At 38.3% G+C, this 25,296-nt stretch overlaps 1 protein-coding gene across 4 annotated transcripts; it reads right to left on the reverse strand.

Annotated features, from left to right (window-relative positions):
- Positions 1–1,174: 1,174 nt before the first annotated feature.
- LOC129266340 (uncharacterized) lies at positions 1,175–25,034 on the reverse strand. Of its 4 annotated transcripts, none has more exons than XM_064103554.1 (5): positions 24,923–25,034; positions 21,694–22,009; positions 12,298–12,988; positions 11,593–11,655; positions 1,175–6,370 (listed from the first exon to the last, which is right to left on the reverse strand). In XM_064103554.1, the coding sequence occupies exons 2-5, from the start codon at positions 21,961–21,963 to the stop codon at positions 6,252–6,254; spliced, it is 1,143 nt and encodes a 380-aa protein (XP_063959624.1). In that variant the 5' UTR covers positions 21,964–22,009; positions 24,923–25,034; the 3' UTR covers positions 1,175–6,251. The 4 variants fall into 4 exon arrangements, with proteins under 4 accessions (XP_063959624.1, XP_063959626.1, XP_063959625.1 ...); XM_064103556.1 differs by having other exon boundaries at positions 24,787–24,969; XM_064103555.1 differs by having other exon boundaries at positions 24,877–24,964.
- Between the last annotated feature and the right edge of the window lie 262 nt (positions 25,035–25,296).

Here is a 25,296-nt window from a genome sequence, read left to right on the forward strand (position 1 = left end):
AGGCAGACAGAGGAACGGTGATGCTGGGGGGGGGGGGTGAGGATGTGAAAAGCAGATGGATTAGGGAAGAGAAGGAAAGCAGGGATAGAGAACAATAGAAGCAAGTGAGGGTGGAGATTGAAAATATGGAGAAAGAGAGAGAAGACAGATTTGACAATGGGAGGGTCGTAATTCTTCCTACTCAAGTACTGGAAGTGACGGCAAGACAGAATTTGGAGTTAGCAGACTAATTGCTACATGTAGGAGACAAAAAAAGAGCAATATGACAAGATAGAGAGAAGACAAAGTATTGATAAAGTGAAAGTGGGCAGGAGTTGAGAATGATTTACAAAATGAGAAGAGAGATGAGATTCGAGTCTGAATATGAATGAGGGAGAGAATGAAAGAAAAAAAAGGTATGCAGAGATGGTAAGCGTAACAGAGGTATACAAAGGGGACAACAGGGTCCCGTCTAACAAAGAGTTGCAATTGATCTGATCAATCACAACGGCCAGCAACGTCATCCATTATGTATATTTTTTCAAAATATTTTCTAACTGATGTATATTCATGCATTCATTGTTTTCTTGAAAATTCACTGTGCTTTTCTTTGTTTACAAAGGACATTGTGCAAATTTCCTGTAGAAAGAATTATGACACTGATGGATTGCCATAGAGTGACGATTGAGTGGATCAATCGCAACTCTTTGTAAGACGGGGCCCAGGAATGAAAGATTGGAATAAAATGATAACAAAATGGTCCATGCTCAAACTCTACTGTGCTTGATACTTAGTATATTATTACCCCAGCTGGGCTGCAATACAGGCCTAAAGCTTTCTTGGAATAAATCCTCCCGGGTAACCATTCATCCTCACTTGGGTCGAGTGCTGAAGGATAACGCGCCATGGCTAGGATTTGAACCCACGTCATCCTGATCGAAAGACGAGAGTTGTAACCACGCGATGCCCCCATATTGGACAACATGAATCAATATGTAATCAATAGATAAACAACATGAGTCAACAGATAAGCAATAGAGGTTTGAAGATTTTTTATACCGGTTTACATTCTCTTAATTTTCAGTATCCTGTTGGGAGTCTTCAAATATCCATGTCAATCACGCTTCCAAATTCTCAAACTTCTCTCAAAGAACAACATCCTGAAAAAAAATGAAGATAAAATGGACAAAATGTGTGTAGTTCATTCTTATATTTTGACTTATACTTTAATTGAATATATGAAAATAACAGTACAAAAATACAAATTCAACATTCAGAGAGAAGTTCAACAGGCATGATAGTATACAAAAAATATGCCTCCTGTCTGAAGAAAATACATTAAACAAAAACAAAACAAAATCAAAGCATGCATAGGTTCTGCTACAATGCTATGACTACATTTTCAACAAGATTATACACTGTAAATTCAGGAAACGATCTACAAATGTACACATAATTTGCAGTTGTAAGGTTGGAGGATGCTTGGAAGTTTCACAGAAATTGTGCACATCTCATGCTTGAGTGAGCCCTAAGCTTCAAACTTTGTTTTCTCCTTATTTCTTGAAGCTCTCACTGAATTTGTGAAGCTAAAATGTGCTTTTTCAAGCTCAATAAACATCTTGGAATTCATTTTGGGTGACTTATTGTTGGCTTTAGGGTGGAAGGTCACATATTCCAATAACTTTGACAAGTTTTGTACATACTATTGTAAAGCTAAAAATGTGTTTTTTCAAGCTCAATAAAAATCTTGGATTTCATTTTGGGTGACTTATTGTTGGCTTTAGGGTGGAGGGTCACATATATCATTAATTAATCATTTAAACAGTGCTTTAAAATGCAAACATTTTGAAGTGCAGCGTACACTGATCTGTATACTTACATGTACCAGTGGCTGCATATTATTACCCTGGCTTTAGCATGGCATAGCATTTGTTCAGCACATAATTAAGCACACAGAAATTATTAGGTGCATATCTTAACATACCAAAGGCCTATAAAACAAGCTGGAGTCTAACATTGTTCAGCGTAAAATCTAGCACACAAAAAGTGATAAGTACTGTATCGAAAAATACTGGAAATTGTGATAAAAAGTGGACAGATTTTCATGTATCAAAACCTTGTAATATTAGAAATCAATGGCAAGGAAAGATATTTTAATCTCAAGAGTGATGCCAATAATTACAAATTAGCATTACAAACAGGTATTCAACACTTTCATAGGTTACAGTGTGCATGATTTAGTACCGATATTCCGATAATAAACAAAAATAACAAAAATAACAAACATGATCTACTGGTCGTAACATATACAAGTATCTTTTTTCAAACTGGCAGAAATTATTCATATGTGGCAATCTGTCGGCATTCTTTCTTTGAAATTTACGTTTATGAATCCCTGAAACACCTTGGGGATGGGCAGACAGGGACGGGCCTAGCCCTCTCTGGCACAGATCTAGTTAATAGTTAAGAATAGTTAAGGGGAAGGGGGAGCTAATGTGCACAAAATTGCCAGCCCTGAAGAAAACAAAAGGCAAGAATAAAAAAGTTGTTTGTCTTCCTCCTAGCAATGAGATAGGTCCAATAGCCTAGGTCATTTTAAGGCTAATTTAACCATTATCCATGCAATATTCACAATTCTTCATCACATACTGAGAATGTTGTATTCAAGCCTATTGGATTTGAAACATAATATTTTGTGCCATTGCACATCTGTGGACATACATGTACATGTAGTATGGCACAGTGCCATTCAACAACGTACCGTTCAATGGCCATTTGGCATGCAGCTTTGCAACCACCTTGTGCAAATCCACAAAAAAAGGTTTACTTTTGTTCCTCTTGTGAAATATGCATGTTAAAGTTGCAAACTGGTTATCTTAACTTCCAAGGCGCTGCAAAAAAAAAAAGCAAATCATATACATGCAATGCAACAAAAATGTGATGTTCTACAAGTGTATGAAAGAAAATTCAATTCAAACATTTTTCCTAATGGCCTCATTACAATTTATAGGCATTATCATTGGTCAGAAATTCTAAGTAGAGGAAGCTATAAATGATTATATTAGGTGATATTCAAAGGGTGGAAAAGTGGGGCCAAACTAAGCTTCCAAATTCTTGTGAAAACAGACACAAATTCATACAATGATGAAAGAGAAAAAAAAAGAGAATTGCATGGCATCCCTGTAATATGTAAAACAATAATTCTGAACATGATGTAATAGTAATAATAATACGCAGAAACAAATATAACTATAAAAAGCACACCTGACACAATACTTGAAAAATACTTCGCATTCTGATATCTGATCTGATATCGATGCAAGAAAATCACCATTACTGTACAAATATATACCCTTCTGTAAAAAACTATCGGAGTGTGTGTGGACAGATGTATAACAATAACATGCAACATTTATAGTGCTTAATACAATATATCTTAGCACTGCATACTACTACCTTGGCTTACATGTAAGTACAGGGGCGATTCCAGTCAGTCGCATTACACTTTAACTTGTCTTTTCTCAAACTTGGTGCTGTTAGTTTTACAGTCCTAAGTCTTTCTGTCAAGTTTATACTGTCAATCTATCTTCACAAATGAGGCTTCAAAACAATACATACTGTAGATCTACAGAAAGGTTATATGCCGTATATTATGGACGGCATGACATCCCAAAAATCGGTCAGTTGCATTACACAAAAAGGACATAGAAAAAAAGTGACTGATTTCTTTTTAATAGTTCTTTCACATTAAATCACTTTTACCAATTTCAATACCTGTAAAACTTAACTTACATATATAGAAGTGTCAAATAAGACATTTGAATTTGGGCTGCGACTTCAATTTTCTTTTGTGGATAGAAAAACTCTGGTCAGTCCCATTACGGTCAGTCGCATTATCTTTTAACCTTTCCCGCAACGTATATTTGCAGAGTTTCTTTTAATATGATGTAAATGATGACCTGGCTTTAGATTATCCAACTGAAAATAATTATAAAAAAAACAATAGTTTTCTGTTAAATTGAAATTAAGTAAAAAAAAATACATGTGGAGTCTAGTCCCATAAAGAGATGTGTCAGAACATTTTTTGAAGCTCATTATCAACCCCTTTGTATTTATGAACTTCCATTTGAGTTTTTTTTTAAAGAATTTTGATCTAGATTTGAAATAGAGCCAATATAAATTCTTTGAAAATGTCCGCTTTAGCTTGGAATCGCCCAGTTATCCTGATCAGGTGCCCGGGCATTCAAGGAATTCCTCCCTACCAGTTTATTACACCTGGGTGGAGAGTGGCAAATGTAGATCACATTGCCAAATGATGGGAGTGCCATGGCAAGTTTGAAACTCATAGGACATTACAGCTTGCAGACTAGCACACAGAAAATTCAAATAAATGAAGAAATAATATTAACAGCAATTGTAAAAAAAAATTAATGTTACTCTCTTCAGCCTCAAAACCAGTTTAAAGAGTCAACCAATTGGTCTTCACATTAAGATGCATGTAATTGTAAATGAACTTGTACAGTACATGTGAATATAAAGAAATGCCTGTACATGTACATGTAGCATGCCATACTGGCCCGAATTCACAAAGGTGGTTTTGAAAACCAACGGTTGAATCCATGGTTTAAGCAGATTTTGTGTATAAATTACGCTCAATTTTGCGCGTATCGGGCGCATGTATAAAAATCTTCCAATGCTGATGCACGCTTTTGTCAGTGCGCCAAATCGATGCCTGTTACCATGGTGAGATATGCTATTTTATTCATGAGTCCCCTGTTTGAAGAGTGGACTCATGAATGAAATAAGGTGGATAACCACGGCAACAGGCGTCAATTTGGCGCACTGTGACAAAAGCGTGCATCAGCATCGGACACTTTTCAGTATACGCAGTAAATTAAGCGTAATTTATACAGGAAATCTGCATCAACCATGGACTCAACCGTGGGTTTTCAAAACCACCTTTGTGAATTCGGGCCATTATGTCCAAATACAATAGCATATGTCTGCTGCATATACCCTCTCAAAGGGAGTTCTCACTCCACGACGCACAATGGATTCAAGAACATAGAAAATGTATTGTCAAACGCCCTTCATGACAAAGATCGACCCAGAAGTCTTGGTCGAGAGTTGGTGAACTCTGGACAAACAACGTAATTGCAATTTTCGTCAGCTTCCTAAACTTAGGACAAAAGTGCTGTTAGAGTTCACAAGTCCTCGACAAAGACCAGCTGTTCTTTGTCATTCGACTGACGTGTTCAATACATTTACGGTACTGTGTTCTTATCCGCCCTGCATCATAATGCAAAAAACCTCCCAAATATTGCAAGATTGTGTTATTTTCATGAATTCCACAAAACTCCTGTAATTACACTGCAAAAATAAACCCATCAATATCTCTAAGAAAATATGTGAACTATCACATGCAAAATATATGGCATATGTTCCTTGATGTTTATGAAATTTAAAGACTACTTTCAAGCATGCATAGTTTTATATTTGCATACATTTTATACAATATTGTTGCAAATGTAATGGATAGAAAAAATAGATATTTTATTTCAAGGCAAAAAATAGGCATTAAAAAATGACCAGTGATCCGTGACATTTCTATCACATTGATACTGACTGGCCTCAAAGATGTGTACGCGTCTATATGCAATATGGGTATTGCATGCAAGGTTGTGTAAATATCTTGTGAAATTATCCCTCTGTTTACCAGTTTCTTGATGGTGACGTGACGTTTCCGTTTCCTTTATTCTTACAGATCATGAAGAATAGCTTTGAGATCGTTACCACAGAGGAGATTAACGGTGTAGGTTCTTCTATCCCTCTACCAGTTTAATGGTGATGTGGCGTCCCTATCTCCTTTATTCTAACAAACCCTGATGGATGGCACCGAGATCTTTACTGGGAAGGAGTTTAGTGGTGGAAGTTCTTCTGTCTTTCTGCCAGTTTCTTGATGGTGACTCAACGCCCCATTTCCTTGATCCTTACAAATCTTGATAGAGGCCATTGAGATCGTTACCTGGATGGAGTCTAGAGGTGGAGGCTCTTTTATCTATTGATCTACCATTTCTAACGGTGACGTAATGTCCCCATTTCGTTGATCCTTACAAACCTCTACAAGTAAACCTTGAATTGTCCAGTGGTGGAGGGTACGCTGACTAATGTCACTTGACTAGTTTCTTCATTGCGATGCGACGTCCCCACTTCCTTGATCTCAGTCACGAACCCTGAAAGTACCGTGAAGGTAGATCGCTACTGGAAAGAATCTAGTGGTGGAGACTCTTTTGTCTCTCTACCAGTTTCTTGATGGTGACGTGTCGCGATGCAACCTCACTGCTCAGAATATCTTTCTCCTGGAGATGCTGGACTAGCTGAGAGCAGGCATCTGAAAGAATAAGAATGATAATAAATAATAATACATAACATTAATAAGGCACTTACTACGGGTGTTTCTAAGCGCACTGTGTTCTCTTTATGGTTTATACTTGGGGGGAAAAATTAATACAACTATATATCACCATAAAGAAACTGGTAACGTGACATTAGACTCTCCAGCACTTGACATTTTCAAGGTGTCGATATGACTCGGTTTACTGATCAGGGTTTGTAAGGAACAACAAAATGGGGACCTTATGTTTTATTCTTTTTTTTTCATTTATTGATCCTCTCATCTTACTCAAAATTTCTGGGCTGATTCTCTCTTTAGGTTTCGGTTTCCCTTAACGTCTCACATCTTTTTACCACCTATTTGCACTTCTATGACATGTTGTGTATTTCCCCCCTCTATTTAACTGTATGTAAAAGCGCCATTTTTTTTAATGTGCGAATAAAACTGGTGTGCACCTCCAATTGACTGACCCACAACTGTGAATCATCTATAAAACAGGTAGGTTTTGAATAGGATCTTGAACTGACTAACAGCCTTGGCATTATGAATGTACGAGGGTAGCTTATTCCAAAGAAATGGGGCAATTGAAGAAAAAGGGGAGCAGTTGATGAGATAAAGTCAGTGATTTTGAAAGACTATTGGTCAATTCCATTGTGACTTATGGGACATTTGATACTTTTTTCCAGGTAACTGAAGTGCATATCTGGAATAGTAGCTGCACAAACATGGATTTACTTTATTAAACTGTAAGAAGAATGCTGAAACTTACTATATACAAAAATGTATGCTTTCAGCTTGGTTTCATAGGGTGCTAGATCTTCAGAAATGTCACTGTGACTTATGGGACGTCGGTGGACCACACAAATTGAGCTATTTTGTTCAAAGTGCCATAACTATCTCAGTTTTATTACAATGTTTTTAGATTTGGGCTTGGAGATTAACCAGTGATAGGGCTCACTAACAGTACTTGAATTGGACTTGATTCATTTCATTTGTTTCAGTAGTTGTGTGCAATCGTGTGTGACTTATGGGACAAGTGAATGTGACTGATGGGACCCTATCTCATTTCATGGAATTTACATTTCCTCTCAATGACTTTTTAAGTCAAACTTAATTTCAGCATGAAAAAATATTCCCTAATAAGATGACACCTTTAATAATTCATGCCATTGTGTCAGAAATAAATTCAACAAAGGGCAGAAACATCTTTTCATGCACTTCATGTATATAAAGGGAACATGAACCCCCCCCCAAAAAAAAAGCTTCTTAACTTGTCAGCAGGCTTTAAGAACTGTAATCAAACAAGTACAAAATAATCAATAAACAATTACAATCATAAATATTTAGCAAAGAAATGAACAATGAACAATTAGAATAAGAATGTACACACTTTCCATTGTGACTGATGGGACATAATTATAGGACATAATTGTTACAGATGGGACAAATAAATGTTGCTTTTCTCTATCCGTCTCGTACAGTATGGTAAGAAAGTTACCTTTTCAGTGTGTTACATGTAAGCAAATTAACACATTATTACTGCCATGAAGCATATCAATATTCTCTTTAATATATTCTCTTTCGTGTCAAATGCTGATATTTTTCATTAGTTGTTGATGTTTATGATAAAACAGAAATCAGTGAACATGCAAATTTTTGCCAAAAACATGAAAATTTTGGCATAAATTCTTACATTTTTTAAAAATTATTAACTGAACTGTCTAGAAACAATTGCAATTGATTTCTACTATCTATACTTGTATAGTAAAAAGCGTATTCATTTACATGGAAGATTTTACCATTGTCTGTGCAAAAAATATGAAAATAATTGATTTTCATTAAAATCAAAGATGGCCGCCAAAAATTGCCAATTTGGAACCCCATGGGACACGGTTTGGCAAAGGGAACACCAAGATTCATTAACTATACACTTCAGGCAATACAAAAAAGTTGGTTAAAAAATATATCATGGGGGTGCATGTGAACCCTATCACAAATTCTTTTTTGCGAGCTGCTTGGGTTGATATGTCATCTCTTTCATAGAAATTCAGAATGCCTGTAAGGACATCATCATTTATAGAGTACTGAAGCAATGACGTCAGTTGCCATGGTGTCATGGCGGCCTGGTTCTAAACAAAAGAACCCGAGGGCCATAGTGTCATGGCGGCCTGGTTCTAAACAAAATAACCCGGGGGCTGTTTCATAAACCTGTTCGTAAGTTAGGAACAACTTTAAGAACTGGTGATCATTTCTTTATACACGCTAAAACATTGTCAATTCATGATAACATTTACCACAAGGATCACCAGTCGTTCTTAAAGTCGCTCTTAAGTTACGAATAGCTTTATGAAACGGTGCCCTGTCATAACTGTCAGAATGATGGTAACAACCAGGGACAACACACATCACCATTTTTGCAAATACAAATGTGTATAGACGATTGTGCAGCTGCGACTCAGTTTAGAACCGGCCGATTCGATGTCATGACATCGTGACGTCACACTTCGGTACTCTATATGCGCATGTTCCTTTCTATTGACAGGCGGCAGGAATGATTCTGAGAAAACTTGATTGCAAGCTTCTGAACAACTTTTTGGCATTTACAGGGGCTGGTAGGGAGTGCTGTATGTGCCTTTTTAACAGCTCTGTTCATGGTAGCCTTATGCATCTGAGGACTGGTGCTCTTATTTTGACAGGATCCAGAGGGTCCCTCAACTACAAAATTTGTGACTGATGGGACATTGCAATAGGTCGAGTTTCCACGGGACTATATACCAAGTTCACATCATATGTAAAACAGTGGATGCATACTCTAAGGGACAAGAAAACCAAGAGATTGATCTGGACCTAAAAAATGAATAAAAGCTAGGGTGAAACAAACCCAATTCACCTGTACTCAGCTTTGCATTTTAGCGATCATATTCAGTTTTCTCCTTCTTTCTGGGCTGTGCACACATTGCAAGTTTTTTTTTGTTCCCATGCACTGCCTATGATATTCTGACTGTTTTTTTCTGACAGTTAGCAGACTGCTCTCCAGCTTTGAAGCATTCTTGTCTCTCTCTTTGCTGTCATGGACAGCTTTAACTTGGCATGGTTTACGAACTGTATATGTGACTTATGGGACTTGTGACTTATGGGACTTAAATGTATGTCCCCCCAGTAGAGCTATTTCAAGTCCAATGCAGATGCAGCTTGATTTGTTGATGCAAGCATGTACTGTAGTAGATAAAAAAGTCCAATGCTTGTCTGCAGGAGTCTATGGCAGCATATGAGGTAAACTTAATGCTCAAAACTGTGACTTATGGGACATCGAATATACACACATTGAAAAGTATTTTGTGCCTCACCGTTTCACTGCAGCATGTAAAACAATACAGCTAATGGTAAATTACTGCTTGGAGGTCACATGGACAGTGGAATTTTTCATCAGCACCCTTTGCATGCCAGGAGCCAGAGATGGGTGAAAGTTGTACACTTTCTATGAAATCTTAGTACCAAAGTGCAACAGAGTGCACATTGTGTATTTTAGGAATGAATCAGGGTATAGTAAATATAAATGTGCTTTTGTAAACCTTAAACTGTATACTTATAAACAGTATAAACAAAATTGCTCAGAAAAGACATTTTTTTAAATGGAAAAATGCAACTTTTGGCTGGAATTGACCTATTGTTAAGTATAAGCAGCTCCTGAAATCCTTGCATGTGATTGGCTCAGACCAAACTTGTCACTGGATATCAGTGACTATTTGTTCTATGAAAAAGTCCCCCTGTCTTACATGCTTAAGTCATCACAAAAAGCAGAGCAAATTTTAACCCTTAACCCTAATTCTCCCGGGGGGGGGGGGGGGCATAATTGCCCCCCCCTTGACAATTTTCGCAATATATCTGCTGCGCGAAATTTTTTTGACCTCGCCACTCACTGACTTATTACTTTCAAGTCTCGCGCAAATTTTGAGACCAAATTTGTGATGCCCGGGTACGCGGTTACGACATTACGCAACATTATGTAAGTGCATGTCAGACCCAAAATTGCTCATAAACGTGATTTCATGTACAAATCCAATGCAAATTGTGTATCATTATTTCTACTTTTACTGATTAAACTTAATTAATTTTGCCTTTTATATGATCAGAATTAAGTCTGGTACGATTTCCATTGAAAAAACAATAAAAAACAAAAAGTAAAAAAACTAAGAAATACATAAGAAATTCATAAAACAATACAATACATAAGAATTTATTTCCAAGTTTTTTTTAATTGCGATTGTTAAGAATGCTACAAAGAATATTTTTACCAAAAATAAGCATTCTAGGAGCTTTATTTAGTGAATTAGAGCAAAAAGTATGATTTATGCATAAATTAGCATAATTAATTCATATAAAATAAAATCTCATTATTTTGGAAAATTTTATCATACAGCCTTGTAGATTACATCATACACTACCAACGTGCAAATTTTTGCGTCGCTCGCACGATCGGCGGCCGAGATCTTAAGGGGGGGCCATAAGAGTTGGGATTCGAACTCACAACCTTGCGATTATGAGTCCAATGCTCTAACCACTGGACCACACGACATAACCCCTTGGTTATAATGACTGAAAAGTTTCTATAACAGATTTTCTATCAGCCAATGAGATTGAAGGATTTCAGGAGACTGTTATTGCAAATTATTTTATGAAACGGATCCCAGATGAGGCAAGGAGAACGTAGAAAACAAATTACACAATTTTTATTGTGACGGCAGCAAAACTTGACTAAATTCTATTTGATTGCATTTATAGAATACCTATTAAATAAGATCTCTGCTCCCCAAACTTTCACTTCAGTGCATATTGGGCGTGATTCTTAGTAAAATATGTGAAAGTTATACAAATCATTAGTTTGTGAACTTTAATAGCTTTATACAGCAAATAAATCTTTGTTTATACTGCTTTTTGAACAAACCTTTTCTCAATCAAATAGGATACTTTTTAATTCAGATTCATGACAATAATTGTTTTTGATGATTATTACCAGTCGAAGAATGTATTTTGTACATATGATATAGTAGGAAGGGATTGGTCAGGGATTTACCATGGGAGGGGGGTTCTGGCAAGCACTGAAGCACAACAAAAACTAAGAAAAAAGTACACACAAGGGGGGGGGGGGGCCCTTCATATCCATTTTGCCTATACCCCCCCCCCCCCATCTGTCCATTGTTGGGGAAAGTTCTCCTTACCATTAACTGCATGCTGTAACATCTCTGTGTGACTTCTCAGCTCAGCCATTTCCAATGTGGGTACTGAAATTAAAATCAATATGAACAAATAATATAGACCTGTAACTTTTTCTATTTCAGAGCTTAATAAAATGGCCAAATCTAGAGAAGTTTTTGTTGTAGTTAGACTTTCATTCAAGAGTGGTGGAAAGCTGATGACAATGATGCGCTGCATAAGTCCCTTGAAGAAATAACCAAAAAATTGTTTTTATCAAATACTAACAAAGCAAAGCTCACAATGGTTTACTTTTTAAAAATAAAATCATAAACTATTAATTCAATGATAGATAATTTTCACTTTTTATAAAAATCCTGAAAAATTTATTTACATTACAAATGGGGACCTGGCAGGAATTTATTTCTAGAAAAACAGAATGTGTGACAGCTTCTCTGCTAAAACCAGAGAAATCATGCAGCATTTATTGTGGAGAGCCGAGAGCGTTCAGGGGCCCGTTCATTAAGGACTTGCAACTGTTCTAACTTTGCCATTATGGCAACTACCATGGTAACCTTGATTCTGATTGGCTGCTGAGCCCTGTTACCATGGTAGTTGCCATTATGGCAAAGTTACAACAGTTGCAAGTCCTTTATGAAACGGGCCCCAGATATTTTAAGTGCGTTGTAAGCAAAAATTAATATATTATCTAATAAAGGAAAATAACTTACAGGCTTCTTTGCCAATATGTTTGACATTTCTCCAGGTTTCTTTCTCATCAGATGGAAGACCATTCCTGTTCCCCTCCTTTACCGAATGATGGCTGTCAATATCTCCCTCTGAACTACTACACCTCTTTTCTTCATGTCCATTAATAGTTCTGGAATGCCTGCAGGTTTCAGCCTCTTGGGGATCTACAAGACTATGAGGTTTTTCATCATGGATGGACAGACATGACATTGTCTTCATCAAATACTGATCATGGTTGCTTTGGCAAGAGTTAGGACGGTTACTTTCCGGTTGGCAAGAGGCTTGCTTGATAGAAAGGTCTCTATCATTTTGTTCATGGTTAACTGTTGCTGCAGGCACTTTGATAGGACCTTGTGGCCCATCCTGGATAGGTCCAGGGCTACCCTCAGGCACTTTAACACTTTGTCCATTGTCTCCTTCGCGTTTCCCGAACAAGTACTTGGTGTAGCTGCGACGCAACTCATGGGCAGACGATTCCAAGAAAGGCTCGCTCCTGCATCGCTCTGTGTCTTTTAGCTTCCCGATCTGCCTCACACCGGAAAACTGAGGACTGCCGCTTCGTGAGCCAGGATTGCTCTTGCTCACCCGGTTACGAATATTCTCAAGAAGAAGCTCATTGCCAAGGTTGTTACAATTGAAGTTCAGCCACTGTGTGCTCCTGATACTGTCAGTCTGCGTATTGGAATTTAAAAAAATGTGAAAGAAGAAAGTAAATTTAACGGACTACCGTACAGATGTTGTATTTCTGCTTCCAATGCATCTCTTTTGTTACTTCATCCCTTTTTGTAGAGTACTCAAGCAAAACTAGTACATGTAGCATCAAGGCCTCCTGACGTTCTGTGCATCATTTCACAGAAACATATTTTGTACACACTATAATGCTTGTTTCGATGATCGAAACTATTTATTTGTTGCAGATACCATAATATATGTTTATAGGTAAAAATCGGTTTCAGCCTAAAATTTCAGCTTCGAAACATGTCATAAAACATCGAGCAACAAGTTTCGACCGAATGCTTGAAATTTCTCCAAAGTAGCAGATTCCGTCTAGGATGAAGCTTGTCCAACAAGTATTATGTAAAACAAAGTTCGTAGTTCCTGCCAAAGAAGTAAGTGTGCTTAGATATTGTTTTAAAAGGTTTTCTGAACCAATTATCTAAAATGTGAAAATGAAAATGAAGAAAACCTTCACGTGGTTAAATGTTCATTTGCATAAATTTTGCATACTGTGAGGTCGCCGTATAGATAACAGAATGCGATATGTCTTGTATGAAAAAAAGGTATAAAATTCATTGTTTTATACTTGTCAAGGATAAGGAGAACGGAAAGAAATAATTGAGTTGAGGAGAAATTATTTTGATGATAATTATTTTAGAAATAACATTAGTTTCTTTGGATATGTAAGCTACGTAGATTTGGGACATGAAAACAAAACTGAAGTTAGCACTAAATTTGCATTGTTTATATAAAGCAATGAGTAGTAATGTCCAGGGTTTATGAAAGCTTATATATCTATGGAATATTATTGACAGAGATATTATAGAAGCATTTCAGATTCATAAAATAACTGTGTAGGCCTATTATGAATCAAACTAGACCAAAGCAATTTAATGTGGCTAGTCAAAGGAATTTAAGCAAACTTTTAAAGAGTTGTTTTGAGTAGGATTTACAATTTGTCAAGTGAAATATTTATACATAAATTCAAGTTGAATTTATTGTATTTTCCTGGAGATTTATTTTCCAGTGCAAACATCAAAAGGATTACTGATGTAGCTTTTTCTTGAATATTTGCTAGGAAAATAATGCAGATATTTCATGAAGATAATTATGATTACTACTGATAATTTTATGGTCCTTTTGCAAGTTAAGATAGAGCTGTCAAAAGTCAATAATCACACAAAGAGACATGGTTTGATGTTTTATTCAGGTTCATCATTTATTTTGAGAAAGTACTATTCAAAGTGTGATTTAATCTAGACAAAATAGTCTAATTTCCGGTTCAATTGTTTGTTCTTTACAGATTGAATTTTTGTTCTTCATAAACCATAAACCATATTCAATTTCTGGTGGAATTTCGCTGAGTTGTTACTACGATGGCGGAGGACAAGAAGTCGCTGAAACTCAAGAGAAGGGGAGCGAAAGCCAGGCTCACCAGACACAGTAACGGTCTTCAGATTTTGCTTAATAATAACAGAGAAGTGCCAGAAATTCAGTCTGCATATAGCAAGTTTGAGCAAGCATATGGAGACCTACAAGAAACCCATGAGAACTTTACTATGACTATTGATGATGATGCTGAGTTTGAGATAGAGGAACAGTGGATGGGTGATTGCCAGAAAGAATTCCTGAAATTGCAGATAGAGGTTACAGATTACTGTTCTCAAACCAGCTCAGGAGTCAAGACGCCAACAGAACAAGTACTACCACAGTCAGAGATGCCGCCAATGCAGGGAGGGTCTCCTATACCTCCAGAATCGACAATCTTGTATCCCCCTCCACTGCAAAACCCAGACACTTCTCCAGGTATGTCAGATGCTAGATGCAGTTTTAAGGTGGAGAAGCCGAAGTTACCCAAGTTTGCTGGAGATGTTCGGGACTATGAGATATTCAGATCAGACTTCGTTCACATGGTTGATTCGCGTTATGGAAAACGTGATGCAATGACAATCCTGAGAAGCTGTCTCGTTGGCCGTGCACACGACTTAATCCAAGGCATAGGTCAGGATTATGATGCTGCCTGGGATCTATTAGATTCCATGTATGGAGATGCTAGAATAGTTGCTGATACAATAATCAATGACCTGAGCAAATTCAAACCACTGAAAGAGAACGAAGACAACAAATTTTGTGAGTTTGTCAACCTTGTGAGAAGAAGCTATAACATCCTTAAGCTAGTTGGAAAGAAGGGTGACATGGACAACAGTCACATGTTAGCAACCATAGAGAGAAAATTGTGCGCAGTTGATAGGAAGAATTGGTTTAGATACCAAGAATCAGAGAAGCAAGCTGCAAGCTTTGAAACTTTGTTGACATGGCTGAACCTGGAAATGAAAGCTAGGATGAGAGCTTCAGCACCATTGAGATCACAGATGCAAAGTGAAGGAAAGTCTGCAAATGTTCATCATTTGTCATACAAAGAAAAGAGCAAACCAGACCATAGTGATAGATACCATGCAGAGCAGCCACGAGACAGAGCTCAGAGACAACATCGCTGCTGGCATTGCAAGACTGATGAGCACTGGGTAGATCAGTGTAAGCGTATAATCTCCATGGCTGCCCCAGAAAGACTGAAGTTCTTCAAGGAAAATAGATGCTGCTTTAGCTGCCTAAAGAAAGCAGGGAAAAACCACTACATGGCAAACTGTAGGAGAAGGCAGAAATGTTCAGAGCAAGGGTGCACTTACTATCACCATCCTTTGTTGCACTTTGAAGCGAGTCAACAGATGGAAAATGAGAGCAGTAAAAATGACATTAACGTTGCGACTACAGTTGGAGCATCGTTGCTGCCAATCTTATCCATAGACATTGACAGTGATACCAGAGCAAATGTCCTGTTAGATAGCGGCTCACAAGTTAGTTTGATAAAAAATTCACTCGCCGAGAGACTCCAGTTGAAAGGCACCAAAACGAGCATCACAATAAAAAAGCTTGGCGAAGATGAAGAAGAGTTAGAGACTTTCAGATATAGAGTGCCGATTAGAGAAGCAAACACAACCAAGAAACACCAGATTATTGAAGTTGTCGGTGTACCTTCAATAACAGAGGAAGAAGCTGTTAGTCTGAAAGACCTCAAAGATCAATTTGATATCCCTAACCTGAACAGAGATAGTGGACCAGTGGAGATCTTGATTGGAATAGATCATCCAAGATACATAGTAGGTGGTAAATTAAAGAAGAGAGGTAACTGCATAGCAAGAAAAACTCCATTAGGATGGGTAATCTTTGGTGCCACAGAGAAGCGAACCATGTGTGTCAATGTCCTTCACGTAGCAGTTCAGAGTCCAGATTTGTCAGAATTTTGGCGAATGGAATCTCAAGGTGTAAGTTGTCAGTGCCAAGAGACTAAGTTAACCCTTGATGAACAGAAAGAGGAAGAGATCATCAGAGCTTCTTCACAGAAGAAAGGAAAGCAGTGGGAAATAGGTTATCCATGGCAAAGGGATCCTAATGAACTCCCAGATAATAAGAGTCAAGCAGTGAAAATCCTTGAGTCAACTGAAAAAAGACTTTCTAGAAACCCAGAGCACGCAGAAGCTTACAACAAGCAAATCCATGAACTGGAAGAAATGGGGTTTGCTAAGAAACTCACAGCAGCAGACATCGAGAAGTATGAAGGACCAGTTCATTACATATCACATCATGCTATTGTAAGACCAGAAAAAAAGAGCACCCCTATCAGAATTGTTTTTAATTCTTCTGCATCTTACCAAGGTCATCGGTTAAATGAATACTGGATGAAAGGTCCTGATCTCTTGAACAGTTTGGTCGGAGTGCTCCTGAGATTCAGGGAAAATGAAGTGGCCTTATGTGGGGATATCTCTAAGATGTACCATCGTGTGTCAATCCCAGAGATAGATCAACATGTCCATAGGTTCTTATGGAGAGACCTGGATGGGAACAGAGAACCTGATGTCTACATGATGAAGGTTGTCACTTTCGGTGACAAACCAGCCCCAGCAATCGCCCAGACTGCTCTGAAGCTTACAGCAGAACAAGGAGAGTGTACACATCCTCATGCTGCTTCTGTTTTGAAAAGGAATGTGTATATGGATGACATTTGCGACTCTGTACAGACTGTAGATGAAGCCAGGAAACTAAGTGCAGAGATAGATGAAGTGTTAAATGACGGAGGCTTCAAAGTCAAAGGGTGGATTTCCAATGAATCTGATGTGGGAGACCTCACCCAAGGAAAGATGAAATTACTAGATGACATAGCTGAGGAGAAGGTCCTAGGAGTAGTTTGGGACAGAGAAAATGACACCTTCTCATACAAAGTAAAGCTGAGAGACAGTGTACTGAATTCAAGAATAGATGGAGAGTGTCAAGAAAGATTAACTAAGAGGAAAATCCTCTGTCAAATCGCCCACATATTTGATCCCATAGGATTTGCTGCCCCAGTGATTGTTAGAGCCAAGATAGGGATGCAGAAATTGTGGCAAAGAGGCTACAACTGGGACGACCCTCTTACTGAAAAGGAAGATGCGGACTGGAGGCTTCTGTTCGAGGAAATGAAAGGATTGAATGAAGTATCTCTCGAAAGATGTCTAACACCTCCTGAAGCTCAAGGTAAACCAGTGTTGTGCATTTTCTCTGATGCATCAGAAAATGCATACGGTGCATGTGCATATCTAAGGTGGCAAACCGGAGATGGCAAGTTCGAGACTCGCTTTGTTGCATCCAAGTCAAAGGTAGCACCATTAAAGACATTGACAATACCCAGATTGGAGCTACAAGCCGCCGTATTAGCTGCCAGACTGTACAAGTCGATCACTGAAGAGATGAGATTAGAGGTTGAGAAAGTGATGCTCTTCACCGACAGCATGATAACTCTACAGTGGATCAAGTCTTCGGCCAGGATATATAAGCCTTTTGTGTCAAGCAGAATAGGGGAGATTCAGACTCTCACTGAACCCTCAAGCTGGAAACATATACCTGGTGAAGATAACCCAGCAGACAAAGTGTCAAGAGGAATTGCAGTAAACGACCTTATGAATGAATGGAAGTGCGGTCCTAGATTCCTGCATCTTGACGAAACAGAGTGGCCAGTAGACAAGGTGAATATTGATCAGAGTCTTGAGAATCTAGAGAGACGAAAGACGAATCAGAAGGTATTAGTTGTCAAAATGTCAGTTGCCCCCATCGAATCTGAACGTTTCTCAAGTTGGCGAAAGTTAGTAAGAGTGACTGCCTACGTTTTCAGATTTGTGCGGATTCTTAAGTCAAAGCTCAAGAAAGAATCCATGCCAGATGCTGATGTGACGTTAGCCCCAGCAGAGTTGAAGAAAGCTGAGCTATATTGGACAAAGGAAGCGCAAAAGGGTCTGAAAAGCAGATTTGAGAGAGGAGAGTTCAGAACCCTTACCCCTTTCGTTGACAACGAAGGAGTAATCAGAGTAGGAGGAAGAGTTGAGAACTTAGTAACATCATATGAATCTAAACATCCAGCTCTGCTCCCAGGTTCCCATCACATAGCTCTACTTTTCACACGTCACATTCATGAGATTGGACACCCAGGTATTGAGACGACAACCGCCAAGGCGAGACGCAAGTTTTGGATCTTACAAGGACATCGTTTGGCGAAAACCGTCAAGCATCGCTGTGTTAAATGCAGGTCAACAGAATGTAAGCGTGAGACCCAGAAGATGGCTGATTTACCCAGTAGTCGTGTCGCACCTCACACTCCACCATTTCATTACACCTCCTGTGACTATTTTGGCCCCTTTCAAGTAAAGGTTGGTCGTAATAAGAGGGCCAAACATTATGGTGTAATCTTTACATGTCTAAATACGCGTGCCGTTCATCTGGAAATCGCAACAGATTGTTCAACAATGGAATTTCTCCAAGTCCTAAGGAGATTCTTAGCAGTGAGGGGACGACCAGCTCAGATCCTTAGCGACAATGGAACTCAATTTGTGGGAGCTCAACGCGAACTTCGCGAGATGATATCGGGATGGAGTGAAGATGAGCTCAAAGATTTCTGTGCAGATAAGGGGATACAGTGGAAGTTCATCACCCCTAATGCACCCCACCAAAATGGGTGCGCTGAATCTCTTGTTAAAAGTGCCAAAATATCAATCAAGAAAGCAATTGGTGAGCAAGTGCTCACACCATTTGAGTTGTATACATGCTTTCTTGAAGTAGCTAATCTTATGAATGAGAGACCGATAGGACGGAAATGCAATGACCCAGATGATGGAAATTATTTGTGTCCAAATGATATGTTGTTAGGTAGGTCTTCTAGAAATGTTCCCCAGGGTCCATTTAAGCAAACAAAGAATCCTCGCGATCGCGTAGAATTTGTCCAGCAAATAGTGGATTCATTTTGGAAGCAGTGGTCTCAAAACGTCCTACCACTTCTAGTACCATGTAGAAAGTGGAACACGGATCGAAGGAACGTTAGAGTTGGTGATGTCGTAATGACTGCAGAGAGCAATGCAATTCGTGGAAAGTGGACTATAGCAAGAATCATTCAGGTTTATCCGGGACCTGATGGTAAAGTTCGAAATGTGAAGCTAAAAACTGTTTCCGGAGAGTATCGTAGACCCATTACAAAACTAGCGGTTATCTACCCAACAGAAGGTTATATTGACTAAATTAAAGACTTTGAGACTGAACGTTCATTTCAGCTGAATTCGTTGAAAATTATTGATATGTTATACATGTATTTATTCATTTGCATGTCATATGATATATTTGTTTGAGAAATTTCAAGTTTTTAAAAGGTCTCCTCTTCCGGAGGGGCGGGAGGATGTTTCGATGATCGAAACTATTTATTTGTTGCAGATACCATAATATATGTTTATAGGTAAAAATCGGTTTCAGCCTAAAATTTCAGCTTCGAAACATGTCATAAAACATCGAGCAACAAGTTTCGACCGAATGCTTGAAATTTCTCCAAAGTAGCAGATTCCGTCTAGGATGAAGCTTGTCCAACAAGTATTATGTAAAACAAAGTTCGTAGTTCCTGCCAAAGAAGTAAGTGTGCTTAGATATTGTTTTAAAAGGTTTTCTGAACCAATTATCTAAAATGTGAAAATGAAAATGAAGAAAACCTTCACGTGGTTAAATGTTCATTTGCATAAATTTTGCATACTGTGAGGTCGCCGTATAGATAACAGAATGCGATATGTCTTGTATGAAAAAAAGGTATAAAATTCATTGTTTTATACTTGTCAAGGATAAGGAGAACGGAAAGAAATAATTGAGTTGAGGAGAAATTATTTTGATGATAATTATTTTAGAAATAACATTAGTTTCTTTGGATATGTAAGCTACGTAGATTTGGGACATGAAAACAAAACTGAAGTTAGCACTAAATTTGCATTGTTTATATAAAGCAATGAGTAGTAATGTCCAGGGTTTATGAAAGCTTATATATCTATGGAATATTATTGACAGAGATATTATAGAAGCATTTCAGATTCATAAAATAACTGTGTAGGCCTATTATGAATCAAACTAGACCAAAGCAATTTAATGTGGCTAGTCAAAGGAATTTAAGCAAACTTTTAAAGAGTTGTTTTGAGTAGGATTTACAATTTGTCAAGTGAAATATTTATACATAAATTCAAGTTGAATTTATTGTATTTTCCTGGAGATTTATTTTCCAGTGCAAACATCAAAAGGATTACTGATGTAGCTTTTTCTTGAATATTTGCTAGGAAAATAATGCAGATATTTCATGAAGATAATTATGATTACTACTGATAATTTTATGGTCCTTTTGCAAGTTAAGATAGAGCTGTCAAAAGTCAATAATCACACAAAGAGACATGGTTTGATGTTTTATTCAGGTTCATCATTTATTTTGAGAAAGTACTATTCAAAGTGTGATTTAATCTAGACAAAATAGTCTAATTTCCGGTTCAATTGTTTGTTCTTTACAGATTGAATTTTTGTTCTTCATAAACCATAAACCAATGCTAACTGTCCGGCATATAAGAATTTTCAATGCTTTTTTAATTGATAATCAATGTTCATTCTGAAATTATGAATTACTTTATGCACGAATGGTATCTCCTTTTTGTGCCAAGTGATATTCCTATCTACCTGACTTGGGACTTAAGACCAGGTTCCAGTCCTGTGCAGAGTTAGTAACTTCAGCTGTAGGCCTACATACATGCATGAAACACCACCTAAATGTAAACAGATTAATTTTCACAGCCCTATGTAAATTTGTAAATTATACCGTATGCAAGTACATGTGTAAGTTTTATGGTGCCTAGGGTGCCGAGTGCTCTTGGATGTAAAACCTTTTTAAAAATAAATAGGAAATGATGATAGCTTACATTTTATACATTGTTTTTCTAAGCACTTTAAATACTGATGATTATTACCCCAGTCAAAGGATCCTTGCATGCCTGCACACAATGTATGCACTTTCTCCACTCCCTGGGGAGCATTCCAACAAGAGTTCCAAGACTCAATTGCTAGGCATACTACCTAGCATTTCACATCATACCGAGTACCTATTTAACACCTGAGTGGAAAGAGGCAAAGTATGAATACATACTATGCCAAAAGACGCAAGGCTGCATCGGTGGATTTTAAGACACGATCCTCTGATTACAAGGCAAGTCCAAACGAACCCCTACACGACAACACTTCCATAAATAAACTGGCTAACTAAATTTTTTTTTAAAGGACTTATTCCTTACCGGCGAGTTATTTTGAAGTTTTACGGCTGAGCGGCTCAGTCGTCGGGCCAGCTTGTGAAATTTCCTGAAGCATGAAGGATGTGCTAGAGTGTCTGTGTGTATGACCTCAGGGAGCTCATTAAACCCTTCCTGAACTGGCCCAGTGGTAAGAAACCTGGCGCAGACATCGCAGGTTGTGAGTTCTTGACCCGTGTCTTGCAGGCAGATGTCACACTCCTTGCCATCCAGACTAATGCTCACAAAGCTATCATCGTCACCAGGGGATTCCATCTCTTACATTGTCTCGCATGATTTGCTCATTCACTGGGATGAGTTCCTAGAAATTTATACAAAGTAATACAAAAACAAGTCAAAACTTATAATTCACTCTCTTCAGGAAGTAGATGGTCTAAAGTGAGAATTGTCCTTAGGTCAACTAGGATATCCTTATTAGAAGACATACAACCACTGATTAAGCCGAGATTGTCCTTGTCTATTAAACATGAGTCACTGTTTTGTTGCTTGTCTATAGGAACATTGTACAAACTTGACAACTTCAGTGGGCTAGTAAGAGAAAAGTTACATTACCCTTAAGACAAAATTTCATCTTGATTTCATGAAGTAATCTTTGATTGGATAAGAAAGCCAAAATGTTGAATTTCAAAATTCAATTAAGAAAAATTTGATGAAGCAAATTTATGCTAATTTTTGGCACCTGATTTGCATTACTCTCAGAATTATGGTACAATCATTAGGTCATAAAAAAAACCTGTGAGATTTTTCTGTGTGGGATATGGTCACACCGATCTCCCATTTGTTTTGTGTGTGGATGACAAAAAAATCTGTAGTTGTGAAAACAAAAGTAGACAGTGAATTTTTAAAGTAGGCAGTGATAGAAATAAAAAAGCCTTTTGCTGCTAAAGGAACCCTTTTGCAGCAAATGGAAAAAAAGGAAATTGGTCTCCCAATGCCAAACTGGAGACTGTCTCTGAAACTGGATGAGGGGTCGGGTGTCCAGACACTTACAAAATTTTGAAGCCCTTTTTTTGGTCTTTGGATTAAAGTTCTAATTTTTCCAAATGACTGTTTGAAATAATTGATTGTCCGGAGACACAACCTGTCGGAAAGGCCATGCAATTGGGAGGCGGAGGGAGACATTCTCCCATCATATTCATGCTCCGTAAGTTACACCTCCAACTTGGAGTCCAAGCTACTGACTGTACTGGCATGATTGATAAAAAAAAAGAACCTAATTCAACCTAGATCGATAGAGTCTAACGTTACACATGAATTAACACATGAAAATAACATCTCATAATTCTTTAAACAGATCAATCTAACGATACGGACGCTTGCGTCGCGTAACGTTGGGGAAGAACAATAGAAAACAAGATGGCGGCGTAAACATCGGGCAAGTCTCTTCCGTCTATTCATGATATTTTCCTCATTTTTTTTAATGAATTCTTGTCTAGAAATAAAATCCATGGCGTAGAAATGTCGGAAATGAAGTTGTATCTCATGTACATGATTTAGGGCTAGATCTTTTAGAAAGAAAGTAGAAATCTCGGGGGCGAAAGTTTCAGGTTTTTTGGTGGTACACGCAAAAGTATAGGAAGGAAGACCTGGCTTCGTATGACTATGAGAGTAACCTTACGTTAGTAGGCCCAAATGATTTTTACTCTCTAGAAGCCTCCTGGCTAAGCGGGCCGGAGACCCTGGCCTGGGCACTCGACTCGTACTTTGAAAGTCGTAGCCTACGAACGAGGTTAGTTCGTGGGTAGACAGGAATAACCATCGTTTCTGGGGATTTATTCAACAATTTCTGACAAACTATAATCCCCATGAGTGAGCCAACGCAGTTCAGCGGAACAACCAAAATACAGAGACTGAAGCTTTAGTTTTGGTCTAGTTCGTGGGTAGACCAAAAGCTTCGGTCTCTGTTAATGTTATGTTAGTTGTTCAGCTGAACTCCGTTGGCTTCACTCACCAAATACAGAGACCGAAGTTCTAGCGCAATCTGTACAGGGGACTCAATGGCCATATGTTTATGTGTAGGCCTATTAAGTTCGGATAAAACAGGGCAGTTAAGTTGCGCAACAGCCGAGGTAAGTGACTGTGACTGTTTTTGTTCATTTTAACTTGATTTTCCCCGTTTTTTGGCAATTAATGCCAAGAGGGAATATTAATTTACATTTCGGTCGCATTAATTTTCAAAACTCAAAAGTTTGATTCATTAAATTTAAAGACAAAAATTGAAGAGCCCCGACAGGGGGATTTTGCATTGTAAGTCCCCTAATGGTGGCTGCACGATAGCGAGCCGTCTGTGTATGACTATGAGGAGAAATTTAAAAAATAAAAAAATGTTTAAAAACTCCTCGAAACAGACGGCTGCCAGCTGTCTAGTTCGTGGGTAACCCAGAGAGCTCCGGCCCGCGTAGCGGGCCGGAGCCCAGACGCTCAGTGTGCAAACGGGCATTCAGGTGAGAGTACCGTGAAGTTTGGTCAAAATCATTTTGATAATAAATAATTAAAACAGAAATTAAGCACTTACCACGATTGTATGGATGATAGTCTAACGAGTGGCAGTTTCCTGACATCGAGGCACAGACTGGAACCTCAAAAAACGATCAGTTCTGTCGCGGTAGCTCTCCTCTTTCAGAATTCAACACAAAATGGCCGATCGAGACCGAGGCTAGTATAGCACTAGCGCATATAGACTTTGTCAAATTCGCGCATGCGCCCTACACCCTCTCGAACGGCCATTTTGCTATGAATTTTGAAAGAAGGAGAGCCACCGCGACAGAACTGATCGTTTTTTGAGGTTCCAGTCTGTGCCTCGATGTCAGGAAACTGCCACTCGTTAGACTATCATCCATACAATCGTGGTAAGTGCTTAATTTCTGTTTTAATTATTTATTATCAAAATGATTTTGACCAAACTTCACGGTACTCTCACCTGAATGCCCGTTTGCACACTGAGCGTCTGGGCTCCGGCCCGCTACGCGGGCCGGAGCTCTCTGGGTTAGTTCGTGGGGTGAGTCACTGAGTGCCAAGTTCAGAAGACAGAAATGCAGTTCACTCACTCAGTGAGTCACTGCCATTCATTTCACTCACGATCACGTCACTTTTTCATTTTTTGCTAGACCAAAAGCTTCGGTCTCTGTTATGTTGGTTGTTCCGCTGAACTACGTTGGCTCCACTCACCAAGAGGAGAAATTAAAAAAATAAAAAAATGTTGAAAAACACCAACCTGAAGCGAGCGGACAGACTCAGCGGACACTTTGATATCGCGATATCACAGATTGTCCAATTTCCGCCGATGAGAACACACGGCGATTTCCCCGTCCTAATAACGTGTAGTCTCTCTTTCGCAGACCCTTATTTCTATTTTCAATTGAAGTTGCCTCTTAACCCTTATTCAGATGTCTTTTTTCGTCGTTCAGAGTTGTTAAGTTATTTGGTAACTGTTAAAATATCAATATTGTTAGTTACTATCTTTTTTTCTTTTATTACAGATTCAAACAGAAGAAACATATTGCCGTGAAAGAAGGAGCAATGAGTGGATGCCTAACTCTTGGGAACTCTTCATGATTTAAGATTGATTTGTTTATAGAATTCACAGAA

The sequence above is a fragment of the Lytechinus pictus genome, chromosome 8, assembly GCF_037042905.1.
Source record: "Lytechinus pictus isolate F3 Inbred chromosome 8, Lp3.0, whole genome shotgun sequence".
Classification (NCBI taxonomy): domain Eukaryota; kingdom Metazoa; phylum Echinodermata; class Echinoidea; order Temnopleuroida; family Toxopneustidae; genus Lytechinus; species Lytechinus pictus.